Source organism: Alosa pseudoharengus, unplaced genomic scaffold (genome assembly GCF_046254945.1).
Source record: "Alosa pseudoharengus isolate Yale_2024_CS ecotype anadromous, Long Island Sound unplaced genomic scaffold, YU_APseudo_1.1 YU_APseudo_1.1_scf_12, whole genome shotgun sequence".
Classification (NCBI taxonomy): Eukaryota; Metazoa; Chordata; class Actinopteri; order Clupeiformes; family Clupeidae; genus Alosa; species Alosa pseudoharengus.
In genome coordinates, this window is record NW_027468587.1 from 21,984,725 (window position 1) to 22,009,384 (window position 24,660).

General features: G+C 44.4%; 2 protein-coding genes across 4 annotated transcripts in view; both read right to left on the bottom strand.

The window, feature by feature from the left end:
• stk40 (serine/threonine kinase 40) overlaps positions 1-13,613 on the bottom strand; it is a 26,705-nt gene extending 13,092 nt beyond the window's left edge. The window contains exons 1-6 of one of the 2 annotated variants that reach the window (XM_076280485.1): positions 13,426-13,613; positions 8,988-9,112; positions 7,731-7,816; positions 6,862-7,005; positions 4,372-4,599; positions 2,966-3,018 (exon numbers count right to left, since the gene is read on the bottom strand). In XM_076280485.1, the coding sequence (XP_076136600.1) occupies positions 2,966-3,018; positions 4,372-4,599; positions 6,862-7,005; positions 7,731-7,816; positions 8,988-9,105 (629 nt within the window). In that variant the 5' untranslated portion in view covers positions 9,106-9,112; positions 13,426-13,613. Of the gene's footprint in view, positions 1-2,965; positions 3,019-4,371; positions 4,600-6,861; positions 7,006-7,730; positions 7,817-8,987; positions 9,113-9,273; positions 9,489-13,425 lie in introns of those variants that run through there. The other variant, XM_076280486.1, reaches the window with a different exon arrangement.
• Positions 13,614-16,714: 3,101 nt separating this feature from the next.
• Positions 16,715-23,076, bottom strand: oscp1b (organic solute carrier partner 1b). Of its 2 annotated transcripts, XM_076280488.1 has the most exons (11): positions 22,444-23,076; positions 21,628-21,663; positions 20,970-21,124; positions 20,295-20,462; positions 19,979-20,059; positions 19,652-19,755; positions 18,848-18,976; positions 18,618-18,687; positions 18,374-18,513; positions 18,183-18,246; positions 16,715-17,841 (listed from the first exon to the last, which is right to left on the bottom strand). In XM_076280488.1, exons 1-11 carry the CDS (start codon positions 22,553-22,555, stop codon positions 17,722-17,724), a joined length of 1,179 nt encoding a protein of 392 aa, XP_076136603.1. In that variant the 5' UTR covers positions 22,556-23,076; the 3' UTR covers positions 16,715-17,721. The 2 variants fall into 2 exon arrangements, with proteins under 2 accessions (XP_076136603.1, XP_076136602.1); XM_076280487.1 differs by lacking the exon at positions 21,628-21,663.
• Positions 23,077-24,660: the final 1,584 nt, after the last annotated feature.

Below are 24,660 nucleotides of genomic sequence, written 5' to 3' on the forward strand. Positions count from 1 at the left end.
CCACTTCCTAGTCATGTGACCAGCGGGTGAGGAGGAAATGGTGGCATGGAGCAGGGGCGTGTGTGTGTGTGGAGGGGGGGGTTGGGAGTCGGGCAGGAAATCTGCTTTGCCCACCGCGTGGATACCCACATCGCCCATGAACGTGGCAGGGGCTGCTGAGAATAGCTATGCTGATGTCGGGAAATTTTTTTTTTGGGGGGGGGGGGCTCACACACACACACACACACACACACACACACACACACACAGAGTCCTGAATCTCCACAGTCAGCACTGGATTTCGAAGCTCGTCAGTGGGATGTCAGGGTGGATCCCCTGCGTCTAACCTGCACTGGTTTCCTGTCACACTGAGGTTCTGTGGGCGGAGAAGCGAGGGTGGTTTACTGTAGGAGGAGGGCCCAGGCTGGGGGGGTGGGGGTCACCTCAGTTCATGCAGCTGAAACTATCACTTTATCTAGGAAACTCTCACTGGGAATACTGTTTACGGACTTGGAGAGGGTAAAGGTTGACTTTCTTGAACTTGAATGTTGCCAGTAAGTGATGATTATTTCATTCATGGCCATGAAGTGAGAGGAGGCCTACAAAGAGCGTGGCCCATGGTGTGTGGTGTGGTGCTCAAAGACCATATGGGCAGACCGGAGTGCTGAAAAGTGTGAGACCCTGGCAGGTGACCGCGCGTGTGTGCGTGTGTGTGAGAGAGGAGGCTCGTTTCAGTGAGTTGTGAAAGCACAGCAGGAAAGCTGAAGCTCATCAGGTTGTGTGTGTGTGTGTAGCTCATCAGGGTGTCACTGTTTGTTGCGCTGATGCTTAAACTCAACAACTCGTTAGCACCTTCACAAAGCACATCCAAGTCGAGAATGGCAAGCTGCTCAAACAACATTAGAGTGGTGTGTGTGTGTGGCTGGGGGGGTCAGTTCTAGATCTAAAGAGAAACAATGAGTAGTTCCAGGACATTCTCTGACAGACTATGTCAACACGATGAGCCAATCCCCAGCAATCACAACCAGCCACATAACTCATTTAAGCATAAGAGTGAATCATCTGGAGAACTCAGCAAGGCCCAATGCAAGTTCAAACAGAACCAAGACAGTGCCAACAACTAGAAAAACCAAACAACCAAGGGCAAAACGAAACTAAGTGAGATAAATATCCAAAAGATACAAGATAAGTGACTGATAGCATGAGGCAAGAGAGTAGCTGGGGTAATGTGTGTGTGTGTATATAGGTGTGTCAGAATGTGAGCAATTACTGTGTGTGTGTGTGTGTGTGTGTGTGTGTGTGTGAGTCAGCACTGAGTTATGAGCTGGCTTGGCAGCCGCTGCTCTGTCTTCAGCTGGGACAGACTGTTCCCCTCTTCTGCTCGGAGCACAGAGTCTGTGTCTACTTGAGCAACACAAACAGGACGTGTGTGAGTAGCGAGTAGGGAGAGTGTGCGCTGCGTTTGTGCATCATGTCCAATCAACTCACTGAAAAGGTGTCCAGCAGTTTCACATGTCAATAATGCGGATGAGACCGGGGGAGGTGAAAATAAGATGAGAAAGAATGAATGAACACACACACACACACACACACACAGTAGAGGTGTGTGTGTGTGAGTTACTGCTCACGGATGAAGTAGAATTATGTGCAAATGAGTGCAAGCTCATACATGTGTGTGTGTGTGTGTGGTCATTTAAAACTAGAGTATTTACCACAACTCATGAATGTGCCATTCCATTCCTTAGGATACAGCTGCAGCAATGAAACACACCTGTGTGTGTGTGTGTGTGTGTGTGTGTGTGTGTGTGTGTGTGTGTGTGTGTGCGTCCGCTCGTCACATCACTGTCACAAAGAGAGGGTGACAAGTGCTGATACGCTCTAGATGCAATATACCCGGGCTATGCTTTGCAAACAATCGATTGGGGTTGACTTCGGCTAACTCAAGACAGGCCCCAAAACTCTCATTGCTGATAAGCAAGCATATGCAACCCCACACATGCATGGGACTGAACAAGAAAGACCTCTTAAGTTAAAACAGGATTGCACTTCTGCTTGCTGTCCATCATGGCAATGTTTTTTTTGACACAAGTTTGCACTACAAGCCAATGCGTCCACTGGATGTCTGTGGGGTCACTGTGCTGAGAGAAGCTCATTGCACAGAAATCCTATGGAAGCGCACACATGCATTTGTGCATATCGAGATGTGATACGAGATCGTGATATGACTGACGGCACCACGTTGCGCTCGCAGGCTAACTGCTGCTCCTACTGACAACCAGATACAAGCCAAACAGAAAATCCCAAAGGCAAGAGCATGCGTCTCATCCAGCACAAAAACAACAAAGTCGCTTCAGACCTCAAGCTTCACTCTAGGGCTCAGCAACTGTAAACACTTCTGTATTTGGCACCTCTTGCATTAGTTATGTGAGGCTATGAAAGAGAAGCCAAGTGTAGAATTAAAACTCTGTCAGGCACAGTGGAAGCAGTGGGGTGTGTGTGTGTGTGTGTGTGTGTGTGTGTGTGTGTGTTTGTGTGTGTGTGTGTGTGTGTGTGTGAGACATATGGTGCTCAGGGAGAGGAGGGCTTTACGGATGAGGAGTGTGCTCTCCTCGCCTTGCCTGGCTGATGAGGAGCACGCGCTGACCTGAAGTTCACCACATCACACCACAGCCCCGCTTACTACAGTCCACACCCCCTCCCAAAACAAAGAAAGAACAAAGCAGACACGTTGCTGTTTGGCTGCCTTCCCAACTCCTAGCAGTGTAGCGCTCCCACCACAGCGTATGAGTCACACAGGGCTGGAGAGGGGGGTGGTCTGCAGACGCCCTCAACCAACCAACCAGCCTGCCTGCCAGTCAGTAAGTCAGTCAGTCAGTCTGTCTGTCTGTCTGTGGGGCTCCAGCAAAGGGAAACAAGACTTCAGTCTCTAGCTGACAGGGCCCCAAGAGGATGATGGGAAAGGAGGGCGGAGACACTGGGTTCTTACCTCTTGTTCAGCACCATGTTGCCCAGCTTCAGGTCACGATGCACGATGTTCTTCTGCACACAGAGACAAGAGAATGAGACATTTTACTGGGCAGTTCTAAAACATGACCTCACTTATTCTATTGCTGTAGCTGTAGCCTTGTAGCTTAAATGTTAAAATGCTTTAATGTTAATAGCTTAAATGTTATTCTATTGCTTTAAGTCGTTTTGGATAAACACATCTGCCAAATGAATAAATGTAAATGCAGGGTTGCCATACATGTAAAATTCCATGACTTGTCCCTGACTTTCCCTGACAACAAAACCTAAATTTCCATATAATGAATGGTACAATATACCACCAAATGATTTTAGAGCAGCCGCGTAGCGTTTAAGTATCTTTTACTTTTTTAGAGCGGGAGATGGGCATTGAATAAACAAAGTTGGCCTACTCAAGCAATCAGTAAAGCTAATAACCAGATATAAACCAATTTTGAGTGGAAATATATTTGTATTAATATTGGCAAGTAAGTTTTAAACTGCTGCTCAAAATCCCCAAAAATGATAAAATTCTGACTTTCCAAGGATTCTGACTTTGATATTCCAGAAATTCCATGACCCGTGGGAACCCTGTAAATTACTTCAGTTTAGGGCAGAGCAAAAAAAAAAAAAAGTCCGCTGACCAAAAGGGTTATTATGGATTGGACAGCAGGAACTTCTAGTTCACAAAGCAAGCTTTCACAAAGACGTTTTCCGACAATGGAATAAGAAAAAGGGGAAGATAGCCTTGTGATGGAAAAAATCGTACATCTGAGCAGAAACGAAAGAGAATCTCAAACTTCAGTGGAAGCTAAAGTTCCATAGTAACACACTCATAGACTCATCAAAGCACACTCAGCCGTAACAATCTGACAATCTGGTTTAAAAAAGGTCAGAAGGAAGGTTCACATATGATCTGAGCCGTTGTGGGTTTATCAAGCCCTGGAGACAGCAACTACAGAGCAGACAGCTCAACTCATTCAACTCGCAACTAAACATGTAACACATTTGTGTGTATGGTCAGATGTTCTGGTCTGTGTTAAGACACATGGCCAGCCATACACCATATGTGTGAAAGAGGTGTTAAGGGCATACAGTCAGTCACACACTATATGCAGTCAGTCTCACACACAGTGCTGTGGTGTCCGTACCTTGTGCAGGGCCTCCACCATGCCCACGTGCATACACGCGCGCACACACATACACGCGCGCACACACACACACGCGCGCACACACACACACACGCGCGCGCACACACACACACACACACACAGCTGTGGTGTCCGCCTCTTGTGCAGGGCGTCCAACGTGCGTACGCACACACGCGCACGCGCACACAAACACGCACAGATCTGTGCTGCACACACACACACACACACACACACACACCTTGTGCAGGGCCTCCACCACGCGCACCACGTCGTAGAAGATGACGATGGCCTCGCGCTCGCTCAGCCGCTTCTCCTTGATGACGTAGTGCTGTAGGTTGATGAGCTCGGCCGTCTTGTCGCTGAAGTCGTGCGCGCACAGGCAGTCTAGCACCAGGCAGATGCGCTTCTTCATGCGCCGCACGCGGCTGGCCTCGCCTCCATCCTCCACCATCTCGTACGCCCGGTCCTGCACAGGGCATTAGAGAGAGACGAGGCCGCTCATCACATCACAGTTACAAAGAAGAAAGGGGGACAGTGCCCTGCTGGTGGCAACAGCTCATATGCTCTGTACATACATGTGATGCAATGCAAACAAAGAACGGTGGTTAGAACCGGATCACACTTGTGCATGCTGTCCATCATGTGGACAGAAAGCTGGGGAGAGAGGGAGACAAAAAGAGAGATGGATAGAGAGAAAGAGAAGTGAAAGGAAGCAATTGAACGAAAGGGTGAGAAAAAGAAGCAGAGAGATGGAGAGTGTGAAACAAAGAGAAAATAAAGAGATAATGGAGGCAGATTAATAATGCAAATTATAAGTCAGGGAAGCTAAAATAAAAGCATGAGTGACACGGGGGGGGGGGGGGGGGGCGGGTTCTGTGAAAAAGTGAGCACAGATTAGTTTCACACCAACTCTAGTGATAAGATCATTGGCTTTGTTTGAAAACTAAAGCCTGCCCAAATTGCAGCCCCAAGGACAAAAATGCGTACCGTTGATAATTCCCCTACCTCTGTATTCAGACTTTCCAGGCTGCTATCTCACTATCTGCATCACAAAGCCACTGTAATTGGCCTATTCTGTAGAGCCGGTGAAACAGAGAAGGGGGGGGGGGGGGTGGCTATTATCATTTCTATCAACGAGGGAGAATATGGAGGCTGGACCTGAATAAAAGCTACACTCCTGCAGTCATCCGAGAACAAGGGGACATAACAGCCAAGCATTGATCTCACTAAGCTAAGAATGGAGACTGTGTGTGTGTGTGTGTGTGTGTGTGTGTGTGTGTGTGTGTGTGTGGTTATCGGGGAAGACTGAGCCAGAGTATCCTGGGAGAGCTGGGCTATAATTAAACCAGCTCGGCCTCCCAGCCTCCCTGACTAAGAGAGCCCACAATAAACCCGATCGATAGGGCGTCTGGGAGGGAGTGGACCTCAGCACAACTCCACGGCCGTGCAGAGCCAGAAGAGAGAGAGGGCCAGAGAGAAATGATCACAACAAGAGAGAAAAGGCTACACACACGATCACAAAGGATGCAGAGAGAAAATGCAGGCAAAAAAAATGAAGGTCCATAGCAATGAGTCACTGTGTCCACGAGCAACAACAAAACAAAAGTCAATTTGAGTGAATGAGAATGAGTGAGTGAGCTGCTTGCCCTCTCTGTTTTTCCATCAGACAATTACTGGACGAGAACAAAAAAGCACACAGACAGGGATTACTTACGGGCAGATGTGAGCAGTTTAGCGATAGGTTGTGTGTGTGTGTGTGTGTGTGTGTGTGTGTGTGTGTGTGTTTGCTTGGCAAACTGCAGATGGACTGCATCCAGTTTGTCCTCAGGTGTTCATAACACAACAGCACAATGATGTATGTGTGTACCTGAAGACACTGCACTTTTGTAATCGGCCCATTTTTTTTGGCTGTAGTTTCAAGAGGAGCCTGTCATGCTGGTGCCGCACATACTTTATTGGGATGTAATGGCTACCGGTTTAAGGGTAAATCCAATGACTTTCCTGATGCTACCGATTCAAGTTTGGGGTAAAGTAAATAAACTCTGAAGGGATGCATCAGTAGATAAATCAAATTTGTATAATAGTGTTTTGTTTTGGTGAAAGTTGCAGAGACACACACGTTACCCATTATGGGTGCTCCAGAACACCCTCCCCCCCCCTTCACCTCAACTGCGAGATACAGAGTTGCGCGCAGTATGTAATGTTTAAGTGTCGAGAAAAACGCTATATAAATGTAATGTGTTGTTGTTGTTGTTGTAATGAGCAGCAGTTAAACCTATGCACAAGTCACTGTGCTTCAGTCCCCAGCTCCCCTCTTGCCACGAGACACTATACTACATGAATGGTATTCTGTTGACTTCTAATTTTGTTGCTACTGTACCATGGAGGACAGGCCAATTAGGAGTTCTGTCCGTCATTGGTGGCAGGCTAGGAACATTTTCCCAATACCGCAATGCTAGCGATCTCTGTGGGGATTTTGGTCAGTATAATCGTGATGTTCATTTTCATACTGTAAAAGTATACTTAATTATAACATATTTGACAAAGGGCCTGGGTGGCATATAGAGCAAATCTAGGGTTTAAAAGCAGTAGTGTCATTTGTCACCATGTTTATACAGGTTACCACTGTTTTACACTGCTTGTAGTGTGTTTATACACCCTGTTTATACAGTTTACCACTGTTTAACACTGCTTGTAGTGTGTGTGTGTGTGTGTGTAAAAACCATACCTGGAATAGGCCGTGATGGTGCACCACTCCATCCTGGTTGTGCAGCAGGGACAGCAGGGAGTATTCAGTGTGCAGCAGCATCTTGCCCTGCCGCTCCTCCTGCGTCTCTCCAGCCCCATCCACACGCTCCTCCAGCGTCAGGATCTGCACAGCAGGTCAAAGGTCACGCTCACAACACGGATTCACATATTGGAAAGGGTGACTTTAAATGCACACCCTCACTTTTTACATTCATTAACACAGCAGTACGCAGTCCTGTTCAAAATGCGCTTTAACCCACTATCAATACATCACCAGCACATAACCTCCAGAGAAACTCTGCCAAAACAGACCCATAAAGAGCGAGTCGTTTCCCCTCCGGCCCCTCTGTGTACACACACTGCCAGGAAGACTGTGTGGACAGTGTGGTGTGGGGCTGTCTGTCCACACAGGAGTGCAAGGGCCTTTTCTGTCTGCGCCGCGGGGCACAGGGAGGTCAAGAGTTCGGCGTGTGGCACTGACGGCAGGCCTGCGATGAAGCCATTATTCAATAGCCCCCGTAAACCAGACTTAGTGCCGCATTTGGCGCATGTGTGTAGTGGTGTGCACACACACACAGCTCCGGCCTGGCCCTGGTACAGGAGCCGTAAAAAAGGCCGGGGAGGGGGGTCAGAATCAAAGACGTTTGCACAGGAGGGGAGGTCAAAGGTTCAGGCCGGAGGCAGAGACAGTAGTGGCTTTTGTTTGTTAGATGATGCCCCGTTCCATCTGCCCACACACACACACACACACACACACACACGAGAATGACTAGGGGAGCCAAGGACAGGGGGAGAGTAGCAAGGAAATACGCACGGACACACAAAAACACACACACACTAATCACTCACTTTGAGTTGATAGAAGTCATCTGTTCCGTCCTTCCTGGCCAAACACTGGACTATGCTGGGCACAGGCGAGTTCCCCAGTCGCGGTCCTGAAGAAGAGAGAGTGAGTCGGACACACTTTCAATTACACAAAGCTGTGCTTTATGCAAAAGTGGATCACATGTACATTTGAACTGGATGCATAGCTATTCCTAAAACACAACAACAATGGAAAATAAGAAACACAGGAAGCCTATAAGCTACTTTAAGCCATAATTGCATTTCTTGACTATTTGCATTAGCATTTGAAGCGTGTTGTTCCTCACTTATCGCATTGAAAAGTCAATGCAATGTAACACACTTCAGGTAGACAGTCTCACTTTAATGGTGTTGAGCACAAGCAAAATAACTGCCAAACAGAAGTAGCTGTTCCTTTTGAAATCTCCAATACAATTAGATACTGACATTTCAAAAAGCCAGTGAGAGCCTCTTAGCTTAGATAGACTTTTACAGCAGCTATAAGTGCAAGCTGAGAGACAACGGGAGGATTGGACAAGCATTATTTAAACTGAAGTAAATGGGGTGACGCCGAGAACAGAGTAGATAGTGCAATTAGTGCAAACAGATGCGCCGGCGTTCCCCGGGTCTGAAGAAAAGGACAGCTGCCCAAGCAAAAGGTGGTTAAATGGGGCATAATCCTCTGCAATGCCTCCCCACCCACCCATCAGTGGCCCTTATCACAACAATAGCCGTCGACACAGCAAGCTGACGAAAGTCGCGCCTTTATTTGCTGCGGGAGGGTGCAACTAAGTACTTTAGCCTAACCATTTGCACAACTGTCTTGAGGGGGAATTTAAGGAGAGCGGGTCCTCCCAAAAAAAAAAAAAAAAACAAGACATACCACTATCCTTTCCCCAGTTTTGCAGCGCACTTACAACCAAAGTCACGGAGATCAGGAAGAAATTCTTTACATTCTTTTCTCAGGCACACAGAAGCCCCCCTTCTTTCATCTTTTTTTCCCCCCTTTCCTGTACGCACTGACCGAGACATTAGGAGAGCGCTTTCTTGCGCAAGACTCCCCTACCGCCCCTTCACTCACTCACACACACACACACACACACACACACACACACACACACACACACACACACACACACACACACACACACACACACACACACACACACACACACACACACACACACACACACACACACACACACACACACAATAAGGAGAGCGAGAGCGTATAAGCAAAAGGAAAATGCCTGCTTTTCTTACCCAGGACAAACGGGCCGGCTCTCTTGGCGTTACTGCCTGATATGCCCGTGCACAGTAGCTTGCTGGCCCGCCCGGACGATTCCCCTGCTCCCCTCTCTGAAGCACGGCGCTTGGACATCGTCGAACTGCGGCAGGCAGAAAAAACAATAAGGCTGTTAGACACAGGAGCAAAGAGCATTAGGTGAAGTACTGCTAGCACAGTATAAACTAACACAGACAATAATCTGCATGCAGGCGCACACACAAACAAACACACACTCACACAACAAGCACACACAATAAGCACCGTGGTGGTGTAAATCTTGTCCAGCAAACTGCACTCAAACAGAAACAAGCCCTTGTGAATGGAACTCTGGACTGTCCACAGCGGATGGAGAGCACAGGAGTCTGCGGAGAACAGCAACCCTCTTGCTGTGTGTGTTTGGCTGGTAGCAGAGCGTGAGCGTGAGCAGGAGCAGGCTGAGTAACCCCGTCCACTTCACACAGCCCCACCAGCACCACTGGCAACGGCAGGCTGACTCATAGGCAAGATGATACAGATAGGGGGAGGGAGAAAAGAATGGAGTAAGTGGAGTGTGTGTGTGTGTGTGTGTGTGTGTGTGTGTGAAAAGGGAAGGGGTGGTACTCATGACCTGGCCCCTCCTTCCCCTCCTTAAGCAAAACACACACACACACACAACACCCACCACCTCAATTTGCTAACGGCAGACCGTTAAAGGGGTCAATCGTCGGCAGCTCATGAAGATGAGGCCATGTCAGCTGAGGGTCCTGCTGATGACACTAGGGCTGAGAAATTCGGCACACACACACACACACACACACAATGGCATCGACTGTAGCCAGCAGCTAGGGCACCCATGAAAAACATCAAAAGTCAGAGAAAAGCAGACTGGAATTACCCCCAGATGGCACAGGGGCATGGATGGAAAGCATGGTCACATCCACCAAAATAGTCTTACTTCTTGGTTTGGCTCTCGGCTCCTATACATTTATTTTTTCCCCCTCTTCTCTCCTCTGCAATCCTTGTGCTTTTAATCTGCCGAGCCGTATCTACTGAGAAATCAGCATTTAATCTGGCTGAAGCATGACTGTCACTTCCTCTCCCTTTCTCATAAGCGGATATTTGTGGTTTCTATTTTCTCCCTCATTTTTTTGGGACGGGGGGGGGGGGGGGGCTGCACACAACATCAACTTTCATTTCGTGTAAGTGTGAGCACGTGGCTTTGGTGCAGCAGGACTGGGGAAAGCAGAAGAAAACATCCCCTGCACCAGCGCTGGTCGGGGCTTGAGAGGGATGTGTTTCGAGTAGCTGGTGGCTTCCTCTAATGTGATGAAACTCTCTCGGCTTCCCGTGACGGGATGCCGAGTCCCGCTGGCGGCGGTGAATCACGCTCAGCCCAGAGGTTCTCTCCAGCAACGACGTGTCATGAATACGAGATACCAGAGGATGACACCAAATGTGCACATGCGTGCGCGCGCGCACACGCACACACAAACGATCATGCAAAACACCTCTTGAAATGCCCATATTTGAAAGAGACAAAAAAAAAGCAGTTTGAGAGACCCAAGCACTGCTAGGCAACACCGCTCCTCAGTGAGCACAAAATGGTTCACTGCATCCTACAACCAAACAAACTAGGGCACAATGGAGAGAGGCTCTCTGTTGCTGCAGAGGTTTACATTCTCTCAAAAAGTCACGTAGATGTTATTTTAGGTGAACGCTTTCACAACATGTCTGGACATTTCGTAATCAGTTTCAGTTTGCCATCGTCGCCACCTACACAGATTCAAATTGTGACAGGTTGAGTTTACACCGTCAGTTGACACTTGCCACACAAGCGCCCGTAGCATGTGTATCTTCCCGGGCATTCACACATCACACACACACACACACGGGTAAACTATGGACAGTCATTGCATTGGCAATCCCTCTGCCAGAGACACAGAGTGAGAGTGAGAGCGAGCAGAACATTCTGCCAGGTAGGGCAACAGTTGGCTACCATTAAGCATGAATCATCCTCTTTGAAAATGACTGTTCAGTGTCCAGACAGACGACAGCGTGACAGACTGTGACTGAGTATCGTGATTGTCACAGAGCAGAGCGCTGTGCGCCCGGTGCAGCCTCCACAATTATGCCACCACTGATCTGCCTTCTCTGGCTACTTGAGAATCAAGGCCACTCGCCTGGACAGGCCGTCCTCAGGCAGCCATGTCAGAATGGCAGTGACTAGGGAATAGACAGCCTTCTGTACAACAAAGCTGGTGTTCATTCATAAATACAACACTGGCCAGGACTGCCAGGACTTGGGATTGAGTGTGTGCGTGCGTGCGTGCGTGTGTGTGACCATTTCAAGGTCATGTGCTTGGCAGCACGCTTTGTTATCTTTTAACCTCTGACTGCAACTGTGCTTCAAAGTCATTGTTGAGAAAATGTGGAACAAATCTTTTTTAGTTGCTTATGGGGGCTCTTCAGGTGACTAGCCTAAACAGTAATGTCTGAAGAAGAAAAACGGGGAAAAAATAGGCCTATCCCTCACATCAAACGGTATCATGCATAACATCACTGCAAAGACTAACATCAAGGGGAAGGACTGAGGGGGAGACAGAGAAAGCAGAGGCACACCTAGTCTGATGCATATTATCTAAGACAAGAGTGGAGGCACGCTCCTCTCCCTCGCCAGCACGCAGTTCTGAAAATAGCCCAGTACACTGAGCCGGGAGACACCATAGGCGGCATGAGATCCACCCACTATCTGGTTTAACAGACATCGCCAGCACTCGCTCTACCTCGGCGAGGTATCCAAACCACGCGTCTGCTAGCTCACTGGGTTCAATTACCCGTACTGGAAGACAATGTTCCCGAAGGAAGAACCAAGAGAAAAAAGACCACAGACTACGGTGATCAATCAACACCACTGTGTAAACAAGAGCACGTGGACTAGCCGATGGTAGAACAAAGTTCCCCCAAAATATATTGTGGCACTTATGTTGTTGCAAAAAGAAACATTACAATTAACGATGCTAGGGAGAGAATGGTTGATATTGACCACAAACATTGAATGGCAAGTCAGGAGGAGTACTTAGCTAGTTAACATTATGATATCTAGCGACTGAACGGCAGAGTGCTGCATGGAGACAAAAGACAATGCCACAAAGTAACGTTAGCGTAGGGTGTGGAAACTCGGATGTTTCCCAAGGGACCAATATTCTACGAAAGGACAACTAGATTTTCAACCGGCTGCACAGTAACGTTATTTAACACGACAGATTAACACTAAGGTCTACATTTACTCAAATTGGCTCACGTTTGCCTAATTGCAAAATTGCAAACTCAGGCAACTCCAGTGGCATCTTTCTCCTTGCCATCATAGTTGCCTCGAATGACTGACTTGTAACTGAATACGCTTCAAAATGCTGCGTGCATCACCAATTAGCTGCTAAAATGAGGATGCCTGTAACGTTGTTCGGACGGATAGGTCGATCAAATCTTTCCAAATAAGATGTGCAAAGTCAACCGTATAACTTTTAGCTTGTGGCTACACTGCAGATATAATATTCGTTTCAGAGAACAAAACACAGAAGCATTCAAGTCGGACACCAACTGATGAGATAGCTAATGTCAGACGAAGGTCCACAGATGCCTGATTCCTTGGCATTTTCCGATAACGTTAACTGACCGTTAGCACAACTAATTTCACCGACGGTAACGTTAACGTTATGCATTCAGTTATGACTCACGGCAAAAGCAGCTACGGCGGTTAATGCATCGTAATGTATAGGGACAATTCAGACACATTCAAAGCAGCGCATATCACGCAAACCTCGAGTTATATTAAGTTAACGTTACAAACCAGAAACAATTGATTCAAGACGTTCGTAGACATGTCCTTCTCAACAAGACTAGGCAAAATTAGCTGGCTAGTTAGCTACTAGCTACTAACATTAGAGCCAGGGCTTCTAACAACGCTAACTCGCACTAGCCAGACACCAAACGAAGGCTGCACACACAACCACAAGACCACAATACACAACACAAGCACATGGAACGGTGACATCCGAGTTGCGACAGAAACAGTTTGCTTTATGCAAAATGCTAACATATGCCTACTAAATTCTAAGGTGGTTGATAACTTCGACATATGTAGTTATCCTTACCAGCGACAACTGGCTAGCCTCTGCTAACGTTAGCAGGACTGGTAAAGACAACTCAGACGCCGAGTTGAACAATATCGCCTGTTTACATAGCACGAGAAGTAACAAGGGCAGCACTGAGGTTGAATAATATACCTTTCGCATAGTACTGTAAATATCACACGTGTATATCAACTCATCTGGGTCTTTAAACAAAGTAATATAGCTGACTGGCTAGTGATGTCGCCACCAAACTCGGTTCAAATCTCAGATGAGTCGACTGAAGGGCTCTTTAACAACAACTTACCTCGAGGTAAAACCGCCGAGAAAATCGTACGTGCTCTACAACCGGAGCATTTTTACACTCACAAACTCTTCAGATTCAATATAAACGAATGTTTTCAAAACAAAAGCCTGGGTACTCCGCAAATTTGAAGTTGTTTTACTACGGAATAGTGCAGCCAGGAAAAGCCTTCTATCGACGGCTCTGATCACATCTTTCCATAGCAGCACCACCTGACAACGGAAATGACGCACATTGAATGAATGACAGGATTGCTCAGCCAATAAAACAACCACCACAGTCAATTACCATTCAGCAATCTATCATATCTACCCTGCTCTGAAACAAGACTATCCCGAGCCCACTGATGAAGTAACGTTACATTAATATTTAATGTATCGTGCTGAATGGGGGCGGGGTATTTGCTTACAACAGGATCATTGACAACTGCATCCAAAATGATGACTCAGTGAGTTGTCCTACAATGGCCAATATATCCCTATTCATAATTTTCTTCAATGAGGTTGGTGCATTCATAAAGGACGCTTAACGTTTAGAGACAAGTGCAGAACTGGATGATTCTAACCAACTAGAAATAAAGGAAGTTAAATTGAGTAAATGTTATAGACATTATAGGGTTATAGGCCTACAGTGACGTCAAATTTGGCTAAATTTGACCGATGAGAATATTATGGAGAAAATCCAACATGTCATGGATCACACAGTCCCTACTGGCACTTGTGTGCCGCTCTGTTTTACAGTTAGGCCTATTAATCACACTGCATTCTTGGCTGACATTGTCTGAGGCAGTTCACACAGTTCACTATCCGTTTTCAGTGTGATCCATATTTAGCCCACCTTTGCATAATGAACAGTCCCACCCACCCCTCTAAGTCTGAGACCAGTGGGAAGGTGCGGGGCCAACTAATCAAACAGAGAGGACCATTTAAAGGGCAGCACCTGAGGTTGGACTCTGTAGCTTTCCTGCTCTGACTCAGCTCAGCTCTTGCCCTCAGCCACATGAAACATTTATGACAGCCTGTGGCTTATCGGCCAGCCCACTCCTTTAGAGGTGTGGAAACTCTGATTCATTCTGTGTATGCCCACGGGCAATGGAGAAAATATTTTAAAAGAATGGCAGGAGAGAGAGAGAGAGTGAGAAGTGCCCCAACAGACAACAGTTAATCTGTACATGGGTGTGTTTCCTTTTGTCTGTTTAATGATTGACTTTAAATGCAACATGCCGAGATGTTCCAGCAATTTAAGCTTACTTAATTTAGCTGCAATGATTTATTTAGTGGATGACTGATTCTAATGTTGAACAGAAACTAAAAACACAGTTTGTGCCAGTTTGCTTGATACAACCTTTATACCAGAAGTCTTAAACGTGTTTCAGGCTAAGAACCCCGGGACCTCCAAAATACATATTGTGTAAAACAACATTGCTCATTAATATAAGCCATTTTTTGTCATTGTTTGAAGATCTCTGCTTTTAAAAAAATGCTCCAACTGCCCATTTAAATTGATTCCATTGAGATTAATTGCTTTATTATTCCTTTATGGCTAAACTCCCAGGTCGTTGTTTTATTTTTAATGTCATGCAGCCTACTTGTGGTAGAATCTTGTGGCTATGTAAATGAGGATGTTTGTTTTTGTGGTGAAATAATTTCATTGTTGAAGTATTCAATCTACACATATACTCACAAACCATATAACTGCCATCTGACATAGCTGCATGGGCTAATTGTATGTGATTGTCGTGCATGTCTGGGTTTCATGCCTTCTGGGAGATAGTGACTGCTGATTCCCCAGGTTAGTCCTAGCCAGGATGAGTGTCGAGAATGTTTCTTCATTTTGAGATATCCCACCCCCACGCTCACTCAGAGCGGTGTCTCAGCATGTTTTGATTGTGGTATTTTGGTAATTCTAAGTGTGTGTGTAGGTATGAGTGTGCGTGATTGTGGGTGGAGTGTAAGGGTGTATAGAGACAAGCCCAGACTCTGATATTTTCTTTTTGACTTGCCTTTCTATTTGTTGTATCCATGCAAAACAGGTGCTGTTGCTATGGGGATCCTCTGAGAAATGCCATGATGTCAGCCGAATGAGTGGCTGAGGAAAAGGTAAAACAGTAAATGACACAAAAGGAACCAGACTAAATGTTGTACGGGTCAACAAATTATAATGGTTAGTCTAGACTCTAGGACAAATCATGTGGTTTGACGAACTTGGCTATCCCAACAATCACTGACAGTACAATGAATTGTGAATTTGCATCTGCAGCACCTACATGCCAACTTTGGTGTATGGCTGACCATGTGTCTTGAAAAGGGGGTTGAGAGATTTGATAAGTGATATTTATTTTCTCATGGGGTGCACTGGGGCAGAGGTGTACTGAGTTGAAACATTTCCATGCATATAAATATTCTTCCAAGTTGGTCCATGCAACAAGTATATTCTAATATTGTTTTTAATGTACCATATATGTACATAATATAATGTATATTCTATTAATATTGTTTTTAATGTACCGTATATGTACATAATATAATATTGTTTTTAATGTAGACTTCAATGCTGACTCACTGAGTGTCAGCGTCATGAAACTAAGAGCTGACCTTTTCACCTGGTTGAATTACTATTTACAAACAAACAAAAAAGAACATAAGGCTATGTGATAAGTACAATCTTGTATCATTTTTCAACAGCCATGCCTGTCTTAAAATAGTTAAAATGATAAAATGAGGTAGATGTTTTTTTTCCCCCAGCATGAATGTTTGGAGTGATGTCGCTAGCATGAGATCAAGCAGCTCACTAAGGTACAGATGTAGGCGTTCTCTCCCCCAGATTCACAAATGAATACATGTCTTTCAATATTGCTTGCTTGAAACACAGTCATTCAACTGCCAAACATGTCTTGGCTGTGTGGGATGCAGCTCTGGCTCTGAGTGGGTGGTGGGACATTGTGACAAAGACTTAGTAGTCCTGGTTTATCGGTCACTGACTGTACCGTACAGTAGGTTATGGGAAATTCACTACGAGCATTTTCATGTCAAATCAACAAGGTCAAAATGTTCCATTTAGAATTTGTGAAAGGTTAAATTTAAAATTCAGAGGTAGGTTGAGATAATCTTGCACTAAAAACAAACATATGACTTCATAACAGCCAAGTTCAGAGAATTTTTATTCACACTACTTTTGGGGAAAAACTAATGAAAAAAAGAAAGACAGAATATTGTTTTCATAAACATATGGTCTATTTCACAGAAAGAATAAAAACACAGATGCAATGAAATGCGTCAATAAATAACCACAATAAGTTCAAAAATTTATTCACAAAATTGTTTGGAATTAGGGCCTTACTGGCGTTTACATTATTATCAAATTCATTGCAGTGGTGAGTCAGTAAAATGTTTTAAACCATGGACTAGGCAACATTTCTTAAAATTTGACCATTTAAAGTTTTGTGACCAACTGACAATAACATTCAGTTCATACATATATTTTTGGATATACAACTTTGAAACACAATGACAAGTGCACTTAGGTTTTCTGTCTTCACTCTCTTGACACATTAACAATTGCCTGGGCTTTTACGGCAGGTGCTGGATCAACGAGCTGAAAACCTCTCAAACAACTAACATGCACAGCATGTGCAACTCTTATGTTAACAACTGAAACCATGAGTAATTGAAATGAGGATTCTGAAAGTGTTTAACCAAACTGAACACGATAACCTTACAGCAATGACAGAAACTAAGCCTGGGGACTAGTATTTGGTTAACACATTGGTTATAAAACACCAGCATTTCAAATACACATGATTTACCATTGCAAAATGACTGTAGATGAAGTATGCCCCCTGGTGGTATGGAAAAGCAATGCAACCTTAAGCTGTTGTAAAGCACTTCCTGGTGCTGATGAAACACAGTGTGGCACCAACTGTTCGGGAAAGCTTTGGGGCCCATGAAGGAGCAACACCAAGAAATGCTCTGAGGTGATTCTAGTCGCGGCCATACACATACACACACACACACAATACACTGAAGCAAACAATTTGCCCTCTGCCCGAAAGGTAAACTATTGCAGCAGATTTTTGATGACCCAAAATACCTTGATGAGCCAAAACCTGAGTTGTCCTCCCATCACACCTCCACTCTATAAACACACACAATGGAGGTTGTGCCTTGTGTGGGGCACATACGGGTCCACACTAGCTGTGAGGCAAAGGTACTCAGTCTACTCCATGCCTTGTCCACAGCATGACACCATGACTGTGCCTAACCTGCTTAGCCTTGAGGACCGCTACAGACCCACACTGCATCACAGGCCGTCCATCATGGCCAGCAGGTCATCTCCTTTGCTGCTGGAGGTAGGGGCGGGATCTCCAGATTCACCAAACTCCCCCATGATTTTGGCCAGCTCGGCATTGGCCTGTTTGTCCTGAAACACATGGCATGTGGCCAATGAGAAACAGAGCTTCTAGTGTTCATCTTGTGATCATTACACGTGTGGTCATGCTGTTAGCTTCACCTATCCCAGATTCACCAGTCCAGCTCTTCCAGTCAATAAAACAAATTATGCTGTTTAGAAGAAACATCTATAAGTGGCTCCACTCTAAACACAGATTATTCTACTACCTATGGTCTGTCTGCTATTCCATTTCAAATTAGACAGTAGCCTCACTGTGTACCTCTAATTCCTGCCTAATTCCAGAAATTAAATTGTGTCTGTCCAGGAGAATAATGTTTATATTAGTGTAATATCATATTACTGTATCTTACCTTGGTTGCTTGGATATTTATAACTTCATATGACAGCTCATCCGGTCTTGATATTAAAGCTTCTCTGTGATCAAGAAGAAAGACAAGAGATACAGGCAAATGATGGCAGTCACACAATTGGTTTTAGAGACATGTTCTCATGGAGCACCACTTTGAAAGCAGATTAGATGGCCAGATAGAAAAAAACTCACTCCTCTTCTTCATCTGTGGCAAATAGGTTCACACGGAACCCTGAGTCTGTGCTGGTAGGCGTCTGCATCTCCAAGCCCCCCATCAGCTTTGCAAGCAGATTTAGTTCTTCTTTTGCAAGAGGGTTGGGTGCAGTATTCACCTAAAATGTATTGAAAAAAATAGTTTGAAAGCATTAGAATAAACCCATTCCTATATAAAAACAATGTCACAAATCACACCCATTTACATGCAAACTCATTTCACCTTGGTGTGCTGTGCGGAGTTCTTTGATGTCCCTGACATGTGGGTCTCCACAGGACGACTCACGCTATACCTAAAGGGCAACATAAACACTTAAACTCAAATCATGTCTAAATAATAACATACATTTGTCAGTGCATTAACTGTTCTCATTTCAGTTCATATCATTAGCTGTTGGTATTCATGATACTGCCATTTGTAATGAACTTTATGGACCGGTGAGTGAGGCTTACATGTTTGTGCCCAACTTGATTACCCTCTCGCCAAACATTTCAAACGAGCCCTCACGGAGAGCACTGGTATAGTTCCCACCATTGGAGAACTGAAGTCTCTTAAGCTCCTCGCCAGAGCAACTGAACTGCCTGAAACATCAGAGAGACAGGCAAACAGAGAAACACAAACACATACTTTTTACAACATTTTCAGGCTCAATTCACAATATACAGATATACCGCTGGGTTATCCAAAGCCTATTTTAACACAGAATGCACTTCAGACTCGTTAAATCCAATATGCTGTAAGACCCATTTTTAGGTAAAATCGGTAACATCTGACGATCTACATGACAACCAAAGCACTATTTTTGTTTTCATTTTCAGACTACAAACTCTATTGTTCATGAACCATTGCTCCGTGACACATTAATGTTTCAAGCCATTTCAGCATGACCACACACAATCCTATCACAATTAGAGCTATGCTAAAAGTAGACCCAGCTAAAATTAGATGGCTGTAACATCCAACAGTCTCTTCGCTAATGCAATTAACTCTCAAAAGGGTTTGTCTACAGTAAGTGAGCTAGACAGAAACGGACAGAGATAAGGAAGAGCAAGGAGTGACACGGCTTAGAGAGGTTGACTCTGGAATATAATTTACAACAGGTTGAAGTCAGATAAGACAGCTCCAACTAACAACTGTGCATGACTCAATACTTCAAGCTTCACAACAACATCAAAATGGCCATTCAGAAAGTTACATTTCATTAAGAGAACCCCAGCTAGATCAGATAATGTTTAACTAGTGGTGTGTCGTCGCACCTCATCTGTCCAGGAACCTGTGTTCCACATGGCACTGGACCAGACGTCGGGAGCACAAAACGCCCATTGGAATTCTGTACTTTGTCTTTCAGGAATATGGACACCTAGAACAGGTAAAAACAACAAAATCAATCAATCAATCAATCATTTAGAGAGAAATACAAAAATAACACACTCCCTGGTTGCTACAGCTGTTGCTCAATGATGGTTAGTTACCCAACTAAGTGGTTTCCCAATCTCGTTGCATGAACTTCCCATTTCCATTTATTTCACATAACCTTCACCCCTAGCCCATCCAGCTGAGACAGCAAGCATAACATGACTCACTCGTATGTGCATGTCTTGGAAGAATATGAGGAGGGTCTGCCTGATCAGTTGCAACTCCCCAGCTGAAAGTGGGGTATATATCTGTGAATGTAACCAAGAATACAGTTAATACATTATTCCTGTGACTTTATTCCATGTGATTTCTGGTTTAGACTCTGCTGTAACATATCAAAAACTCCAATTTGTCATTAAAACATGCAACAGCATAGAGAGATGAACATGAGAATTAAATGAACCTGTCCACTCTGTAAGAAGCTTTCAGGTGGATGCTGTGACCACATGCTGTGCTGTGGCCTGTGCAGTGAATGTGACCCACCTCTATGAGCTGGCGAAAGGTCTCGTCCACCTGGCTGAGGATGCTGGGCGTGTCTCTCACAAAGTCTTTGATGGCGTCCATATGGTTGAAGGAGACCAGCAAGATGTCCTTTGGTCGTGGACAGAGCAGGACCTGATACTTGAAAGCCATGGTCATCAAGTCATAGAGCTGGCAGGACAGAGGCACAAGGACAATAAAGACATAAAAAAACAAAGTTACATTTTACTTTTCGATGTATGATGTAATAAATCCTGACATTTTGTAAGTATGCTTAAAACTATAGTGTAGGATTCAAGAAAGGTTCAAGGCCATCTATTAGCATGAATAATACAGCATTCAGAATGATGTTTAGTATTCAGTATGATGTTTACAACGAGTGTATAGCCTAATCACCTGTGAAATGCTGACACAATACAACCGTAAGTCAACATAACCACACACCAGAGGGTGCCATTTGGCTAAATGTTGGCCAAATAACCACCTCAAAGGAATCATATTGTATAGTAGGCCTACTAACATCAATAAATTACAGGCATTCAGAATAACAGTTGCCATTTATTTTACGTTTTGGTGAAAATGTCCAGATATAATTCAATCCAAATTTCTTATCACCTTGTGTTTCCTTGTTCAATTACACAGAGTGCCACCATATAGCACATATAGACATTGATGTACCTTGTCCATGCTGGCCTGGTTGAGCCTCATGATTGAGGCATGGGCCAGTCGGTCAAAAACAGTTCTCAAGGCCTTCTTGGAGTACAGCTCCTGTGGCTTGAACAGCTCCTCCAGGAACTTCTTATTGAACATGGTAGTGATGATGTCATTCATTACTGCCACATCACAGGACACAGAGGATACAGAACAAGCACATCACAATGTGGGATGGAGGTTCACTGGGAGGTTTGGGTGTTTGGTCATAAGCGAAGTGAATATAGAGGCAGTAAGTCGACTCACCATTAGTGACCAATCTTCTACACTGAAATATAGCACTCACTCAGGCAGACAAGTGAAGCCCTAAACAGTCTTCAAGCATATGCCCCAGGCAACAATGACAACAATAACCAGCTCGACGCGAGTCTTCCAATGGTGCACATTCTGAGTAGTACAGGCTCTGACACGTATTGTGAGCAAAAACCTGAGCCAGACTAGGCCTACATTGGCAGCCAGCATGTGGATTTGCAGCGTAGCCTACTTAGATTGATAGAACTAGTTTGGCATATGAAGGGGGAGCAAGCCAGCGAGACTAAAAAACCCTAATCTTCTGTTGATGTAACACCCAGCGAGAAACTGCAGCCTATGCAGCCTACCATCGGTGAAGCAAGGACATGTTTACCTTGTCTTCTGTCCTCCTCTAGCCATGCATCAGCTACTAGGTAAATATAAATAATAAAGATCAGATGTAACAACAGTTGATATTAACTTCAGAGTAAGGTCAATGACTTCCGAGAGAAATCACACTGCAATAAGCATGTCTCTTGCTAAAGCAAACTACGATAAGTTGTTAATAAGATGGTTATACATATTAACATTAACGGTACTCCTTGGTCTGTGGCAGGCAAGAATGACGTTGCATGGATAAATTAGCCCATGCACTTCTTATTGTTAAGCTAAAAGTACTAAGGTCAAGCTATTGGCCATCTGAATATTTTCAGTTTCCTTACTAAAAAATATGCTCACTTGAATAGTTAGCAGACAGTTATCTGAGGTTAACGCAAGACAAAGATTAAACGTCTGTCTGGGAGACATTACTGGCTAGTAGTGATTTCGCATGACTGATAACGCAACGTTAACGTTAGTTTGACAGACTGCATCTGTCAAAGATCAAACAACAAGATCTGCTGTAAATAACTTGCTTGTCGTTATGACATTAACATAACTTATCTAGCCAGGGCTATTCTGTGACCATGAGACGTAGCATAAAGCTTTCATTTGGCCCTGGCTGACACAACAGCTTTAGCAGCTATACCGCCAGCGCAATGCAATATAAAGGTATAAAATCGTTTGTGGTAACCTGTTGCTATGGCTTATGCTTCGTGGATCAGTGTACAACTGGCGTATCTGAATGGCTGGTTTTCTCGTCCTAACGTTACTGTTACCATAGTCTACAACCTGCTAGCTAATTGCATTGCTAGGACCTAGCTAATGTTACCTTTCTTGGCTTTGTCGGCTGGGATATTCTGAGCTCGTAGGCGTTGATCCAGGATGTAAAGCATTTCTCCACCGAGATTAATGAAGAGAAGAGGTAGTGTTCTCGAAGACATGTTGGATGTTCACGCTGAAGCAACCCTTCAGTTTTATAATTGACTCTAATAACTTGATTGTGGCAACAAAACAGACAGAGCCTGGATTCTTTTTGCTGTTTGGGATAAAGCGTCTGAAAGCTTTCACTTGGTTGCCAGGTCACGACGAGCAAGAACCAATCATCGTGGGCCTTACTAAAAGATCTGCTCAAATGTTTACACGGTTTGACCATAGACATATATAGACTGTATAGTCTGGGTTTGACTTTAAACACCAGCTCTACTTAATGCCCATCAGTTAAGTTGTGAGGGATCAGAATGAGGTGGACTGGGAAAAGGTTAAGACATACAATATGTTTTTCTTTCATGATTTATTGAAAACTGACAAATATAAACACATAGGTCTTTAAGAACTAACAGAGGATGCAAGATGTGCGTATTAGAGGTGTGCACGGGTATGAGGGAAACTGAGATATAACATTGTTGCGAAATGTAATAGACCAGTGTTGCTGCAATATAGGCTACGAGTCTGTGTGTGTGTCACGAAATGTCTCCATTTCTGAAGCGAATCTCTCTGGCCATCCTGCACGTCTCACACCATCCACAAAAGGTCGTCATCAAAGCGTCATTGCACAGTGTACCCTGAAAGAACATAAGAGATGTGTGTCAGCAAGGCCTATTGGCCTTAAACGCAAGAGGGACATATTCTCAACTGCATACATCCTGTTATTTAAATTGTCTAGGTAAATCACTGTCTGTCCTTGGCAGAATCTGTTGTTGTTTCCTCAAAGAGAGGTGAGTCATCACATCGTTGATGACAACGTATTTTCTAATGTTGCACAATAATTTGAAACTCTTGAGTTCTGTCAGTTTCGTATCCCCTTCACACACACAGACTGTTCTGTTTTACTCAGATAAGAGAGGGTTTTAAACTTCTGCCAACCAGTTGTCAGATCACAAATGTTAATATAAAATTATGTAGCCTACTTGGATGCCATATGTAAGCCTCATGTGGGTCCTCATCGATGCCATTCCTCCAGGAACACATGCTAAACACGGATTCTCTCCATATTTGTTTACAGCATAACATCCCAATGCAAGGGGGCAGATACAACCCAAGGCACCTAAAGTGGAAACCAGTGCAAACACCAAAATTCAGTGTCAGATTACCATCAGTTGTTACAATCAAAACAGTTGCAACTGTTCAGTCAGGGAAGTCAAACCTTTTAAAGCACCCAGTTACAGGGTATCTACATTTTATTTGAAAGATTTGAGAACCAACCACAGAAGCTGCAGTAGTTTCTACAGTTGGGGTTTGCAAGATTTAAGATCATGTAATGAAAATGTATAAAAATGCTTTAAATGAAACCAAGATGCTTAGGCCTACTAACACTGACAACGCTCACAAACAACAAACACGGAAATGCTTATATAGTAATCAAGCAACTGAGGGTGCATTCTGGGGCATAATCTTCTCACATCTAAATATTTGAGGTTAGCTATCAGCTGCTGCACAGCAAAGTGTTGCTTGTTTCATGCAAAGTGTTGCTGGTAGCAAAAGGTGTGAAAATACACAGTGGGTGTCAGAGGGCTACTTACAGACCAGCAGATCACTGCAGCAGGAGCACAGTCCAGAGCTCCAGTCTCCAGTCTGAACATTAGTACCGTAGGACCCTGCTCCCGGTTGGTTGGTGACCACAGGGTTTGACATGACAAATAATGTGTCGATTTACCGGGGAACAAGCCTGGCAACAATACATTGTTTGTTTTAATTATTGTGATCTTGAGCAGATCCAGACCTTCTCCCCTCCACCCCATGTCAACACAATCAGCTGAGAACATAATCAGTTTACATTGGTAACTAGATAGTAACAAATTATACACGTGAGTTGGGTAAGCTACATTCACATTCCAAACTTGTTATATTTGACATTTAAATATATTTCACTTTAAAAGGTCTATACACATGAGGCTTTTGCTTGTTGACATTCATAGTGCAAAATAATACTTGTAAACTTGGTAAAGGGTGTATTCCATTTGGTTTGCAGAAGGCACATGTGTTTGACAGTTTATCCTACCTACTGTTGCAATGTAGGCTATTCTTAACATGTTGAAATCTATAAACA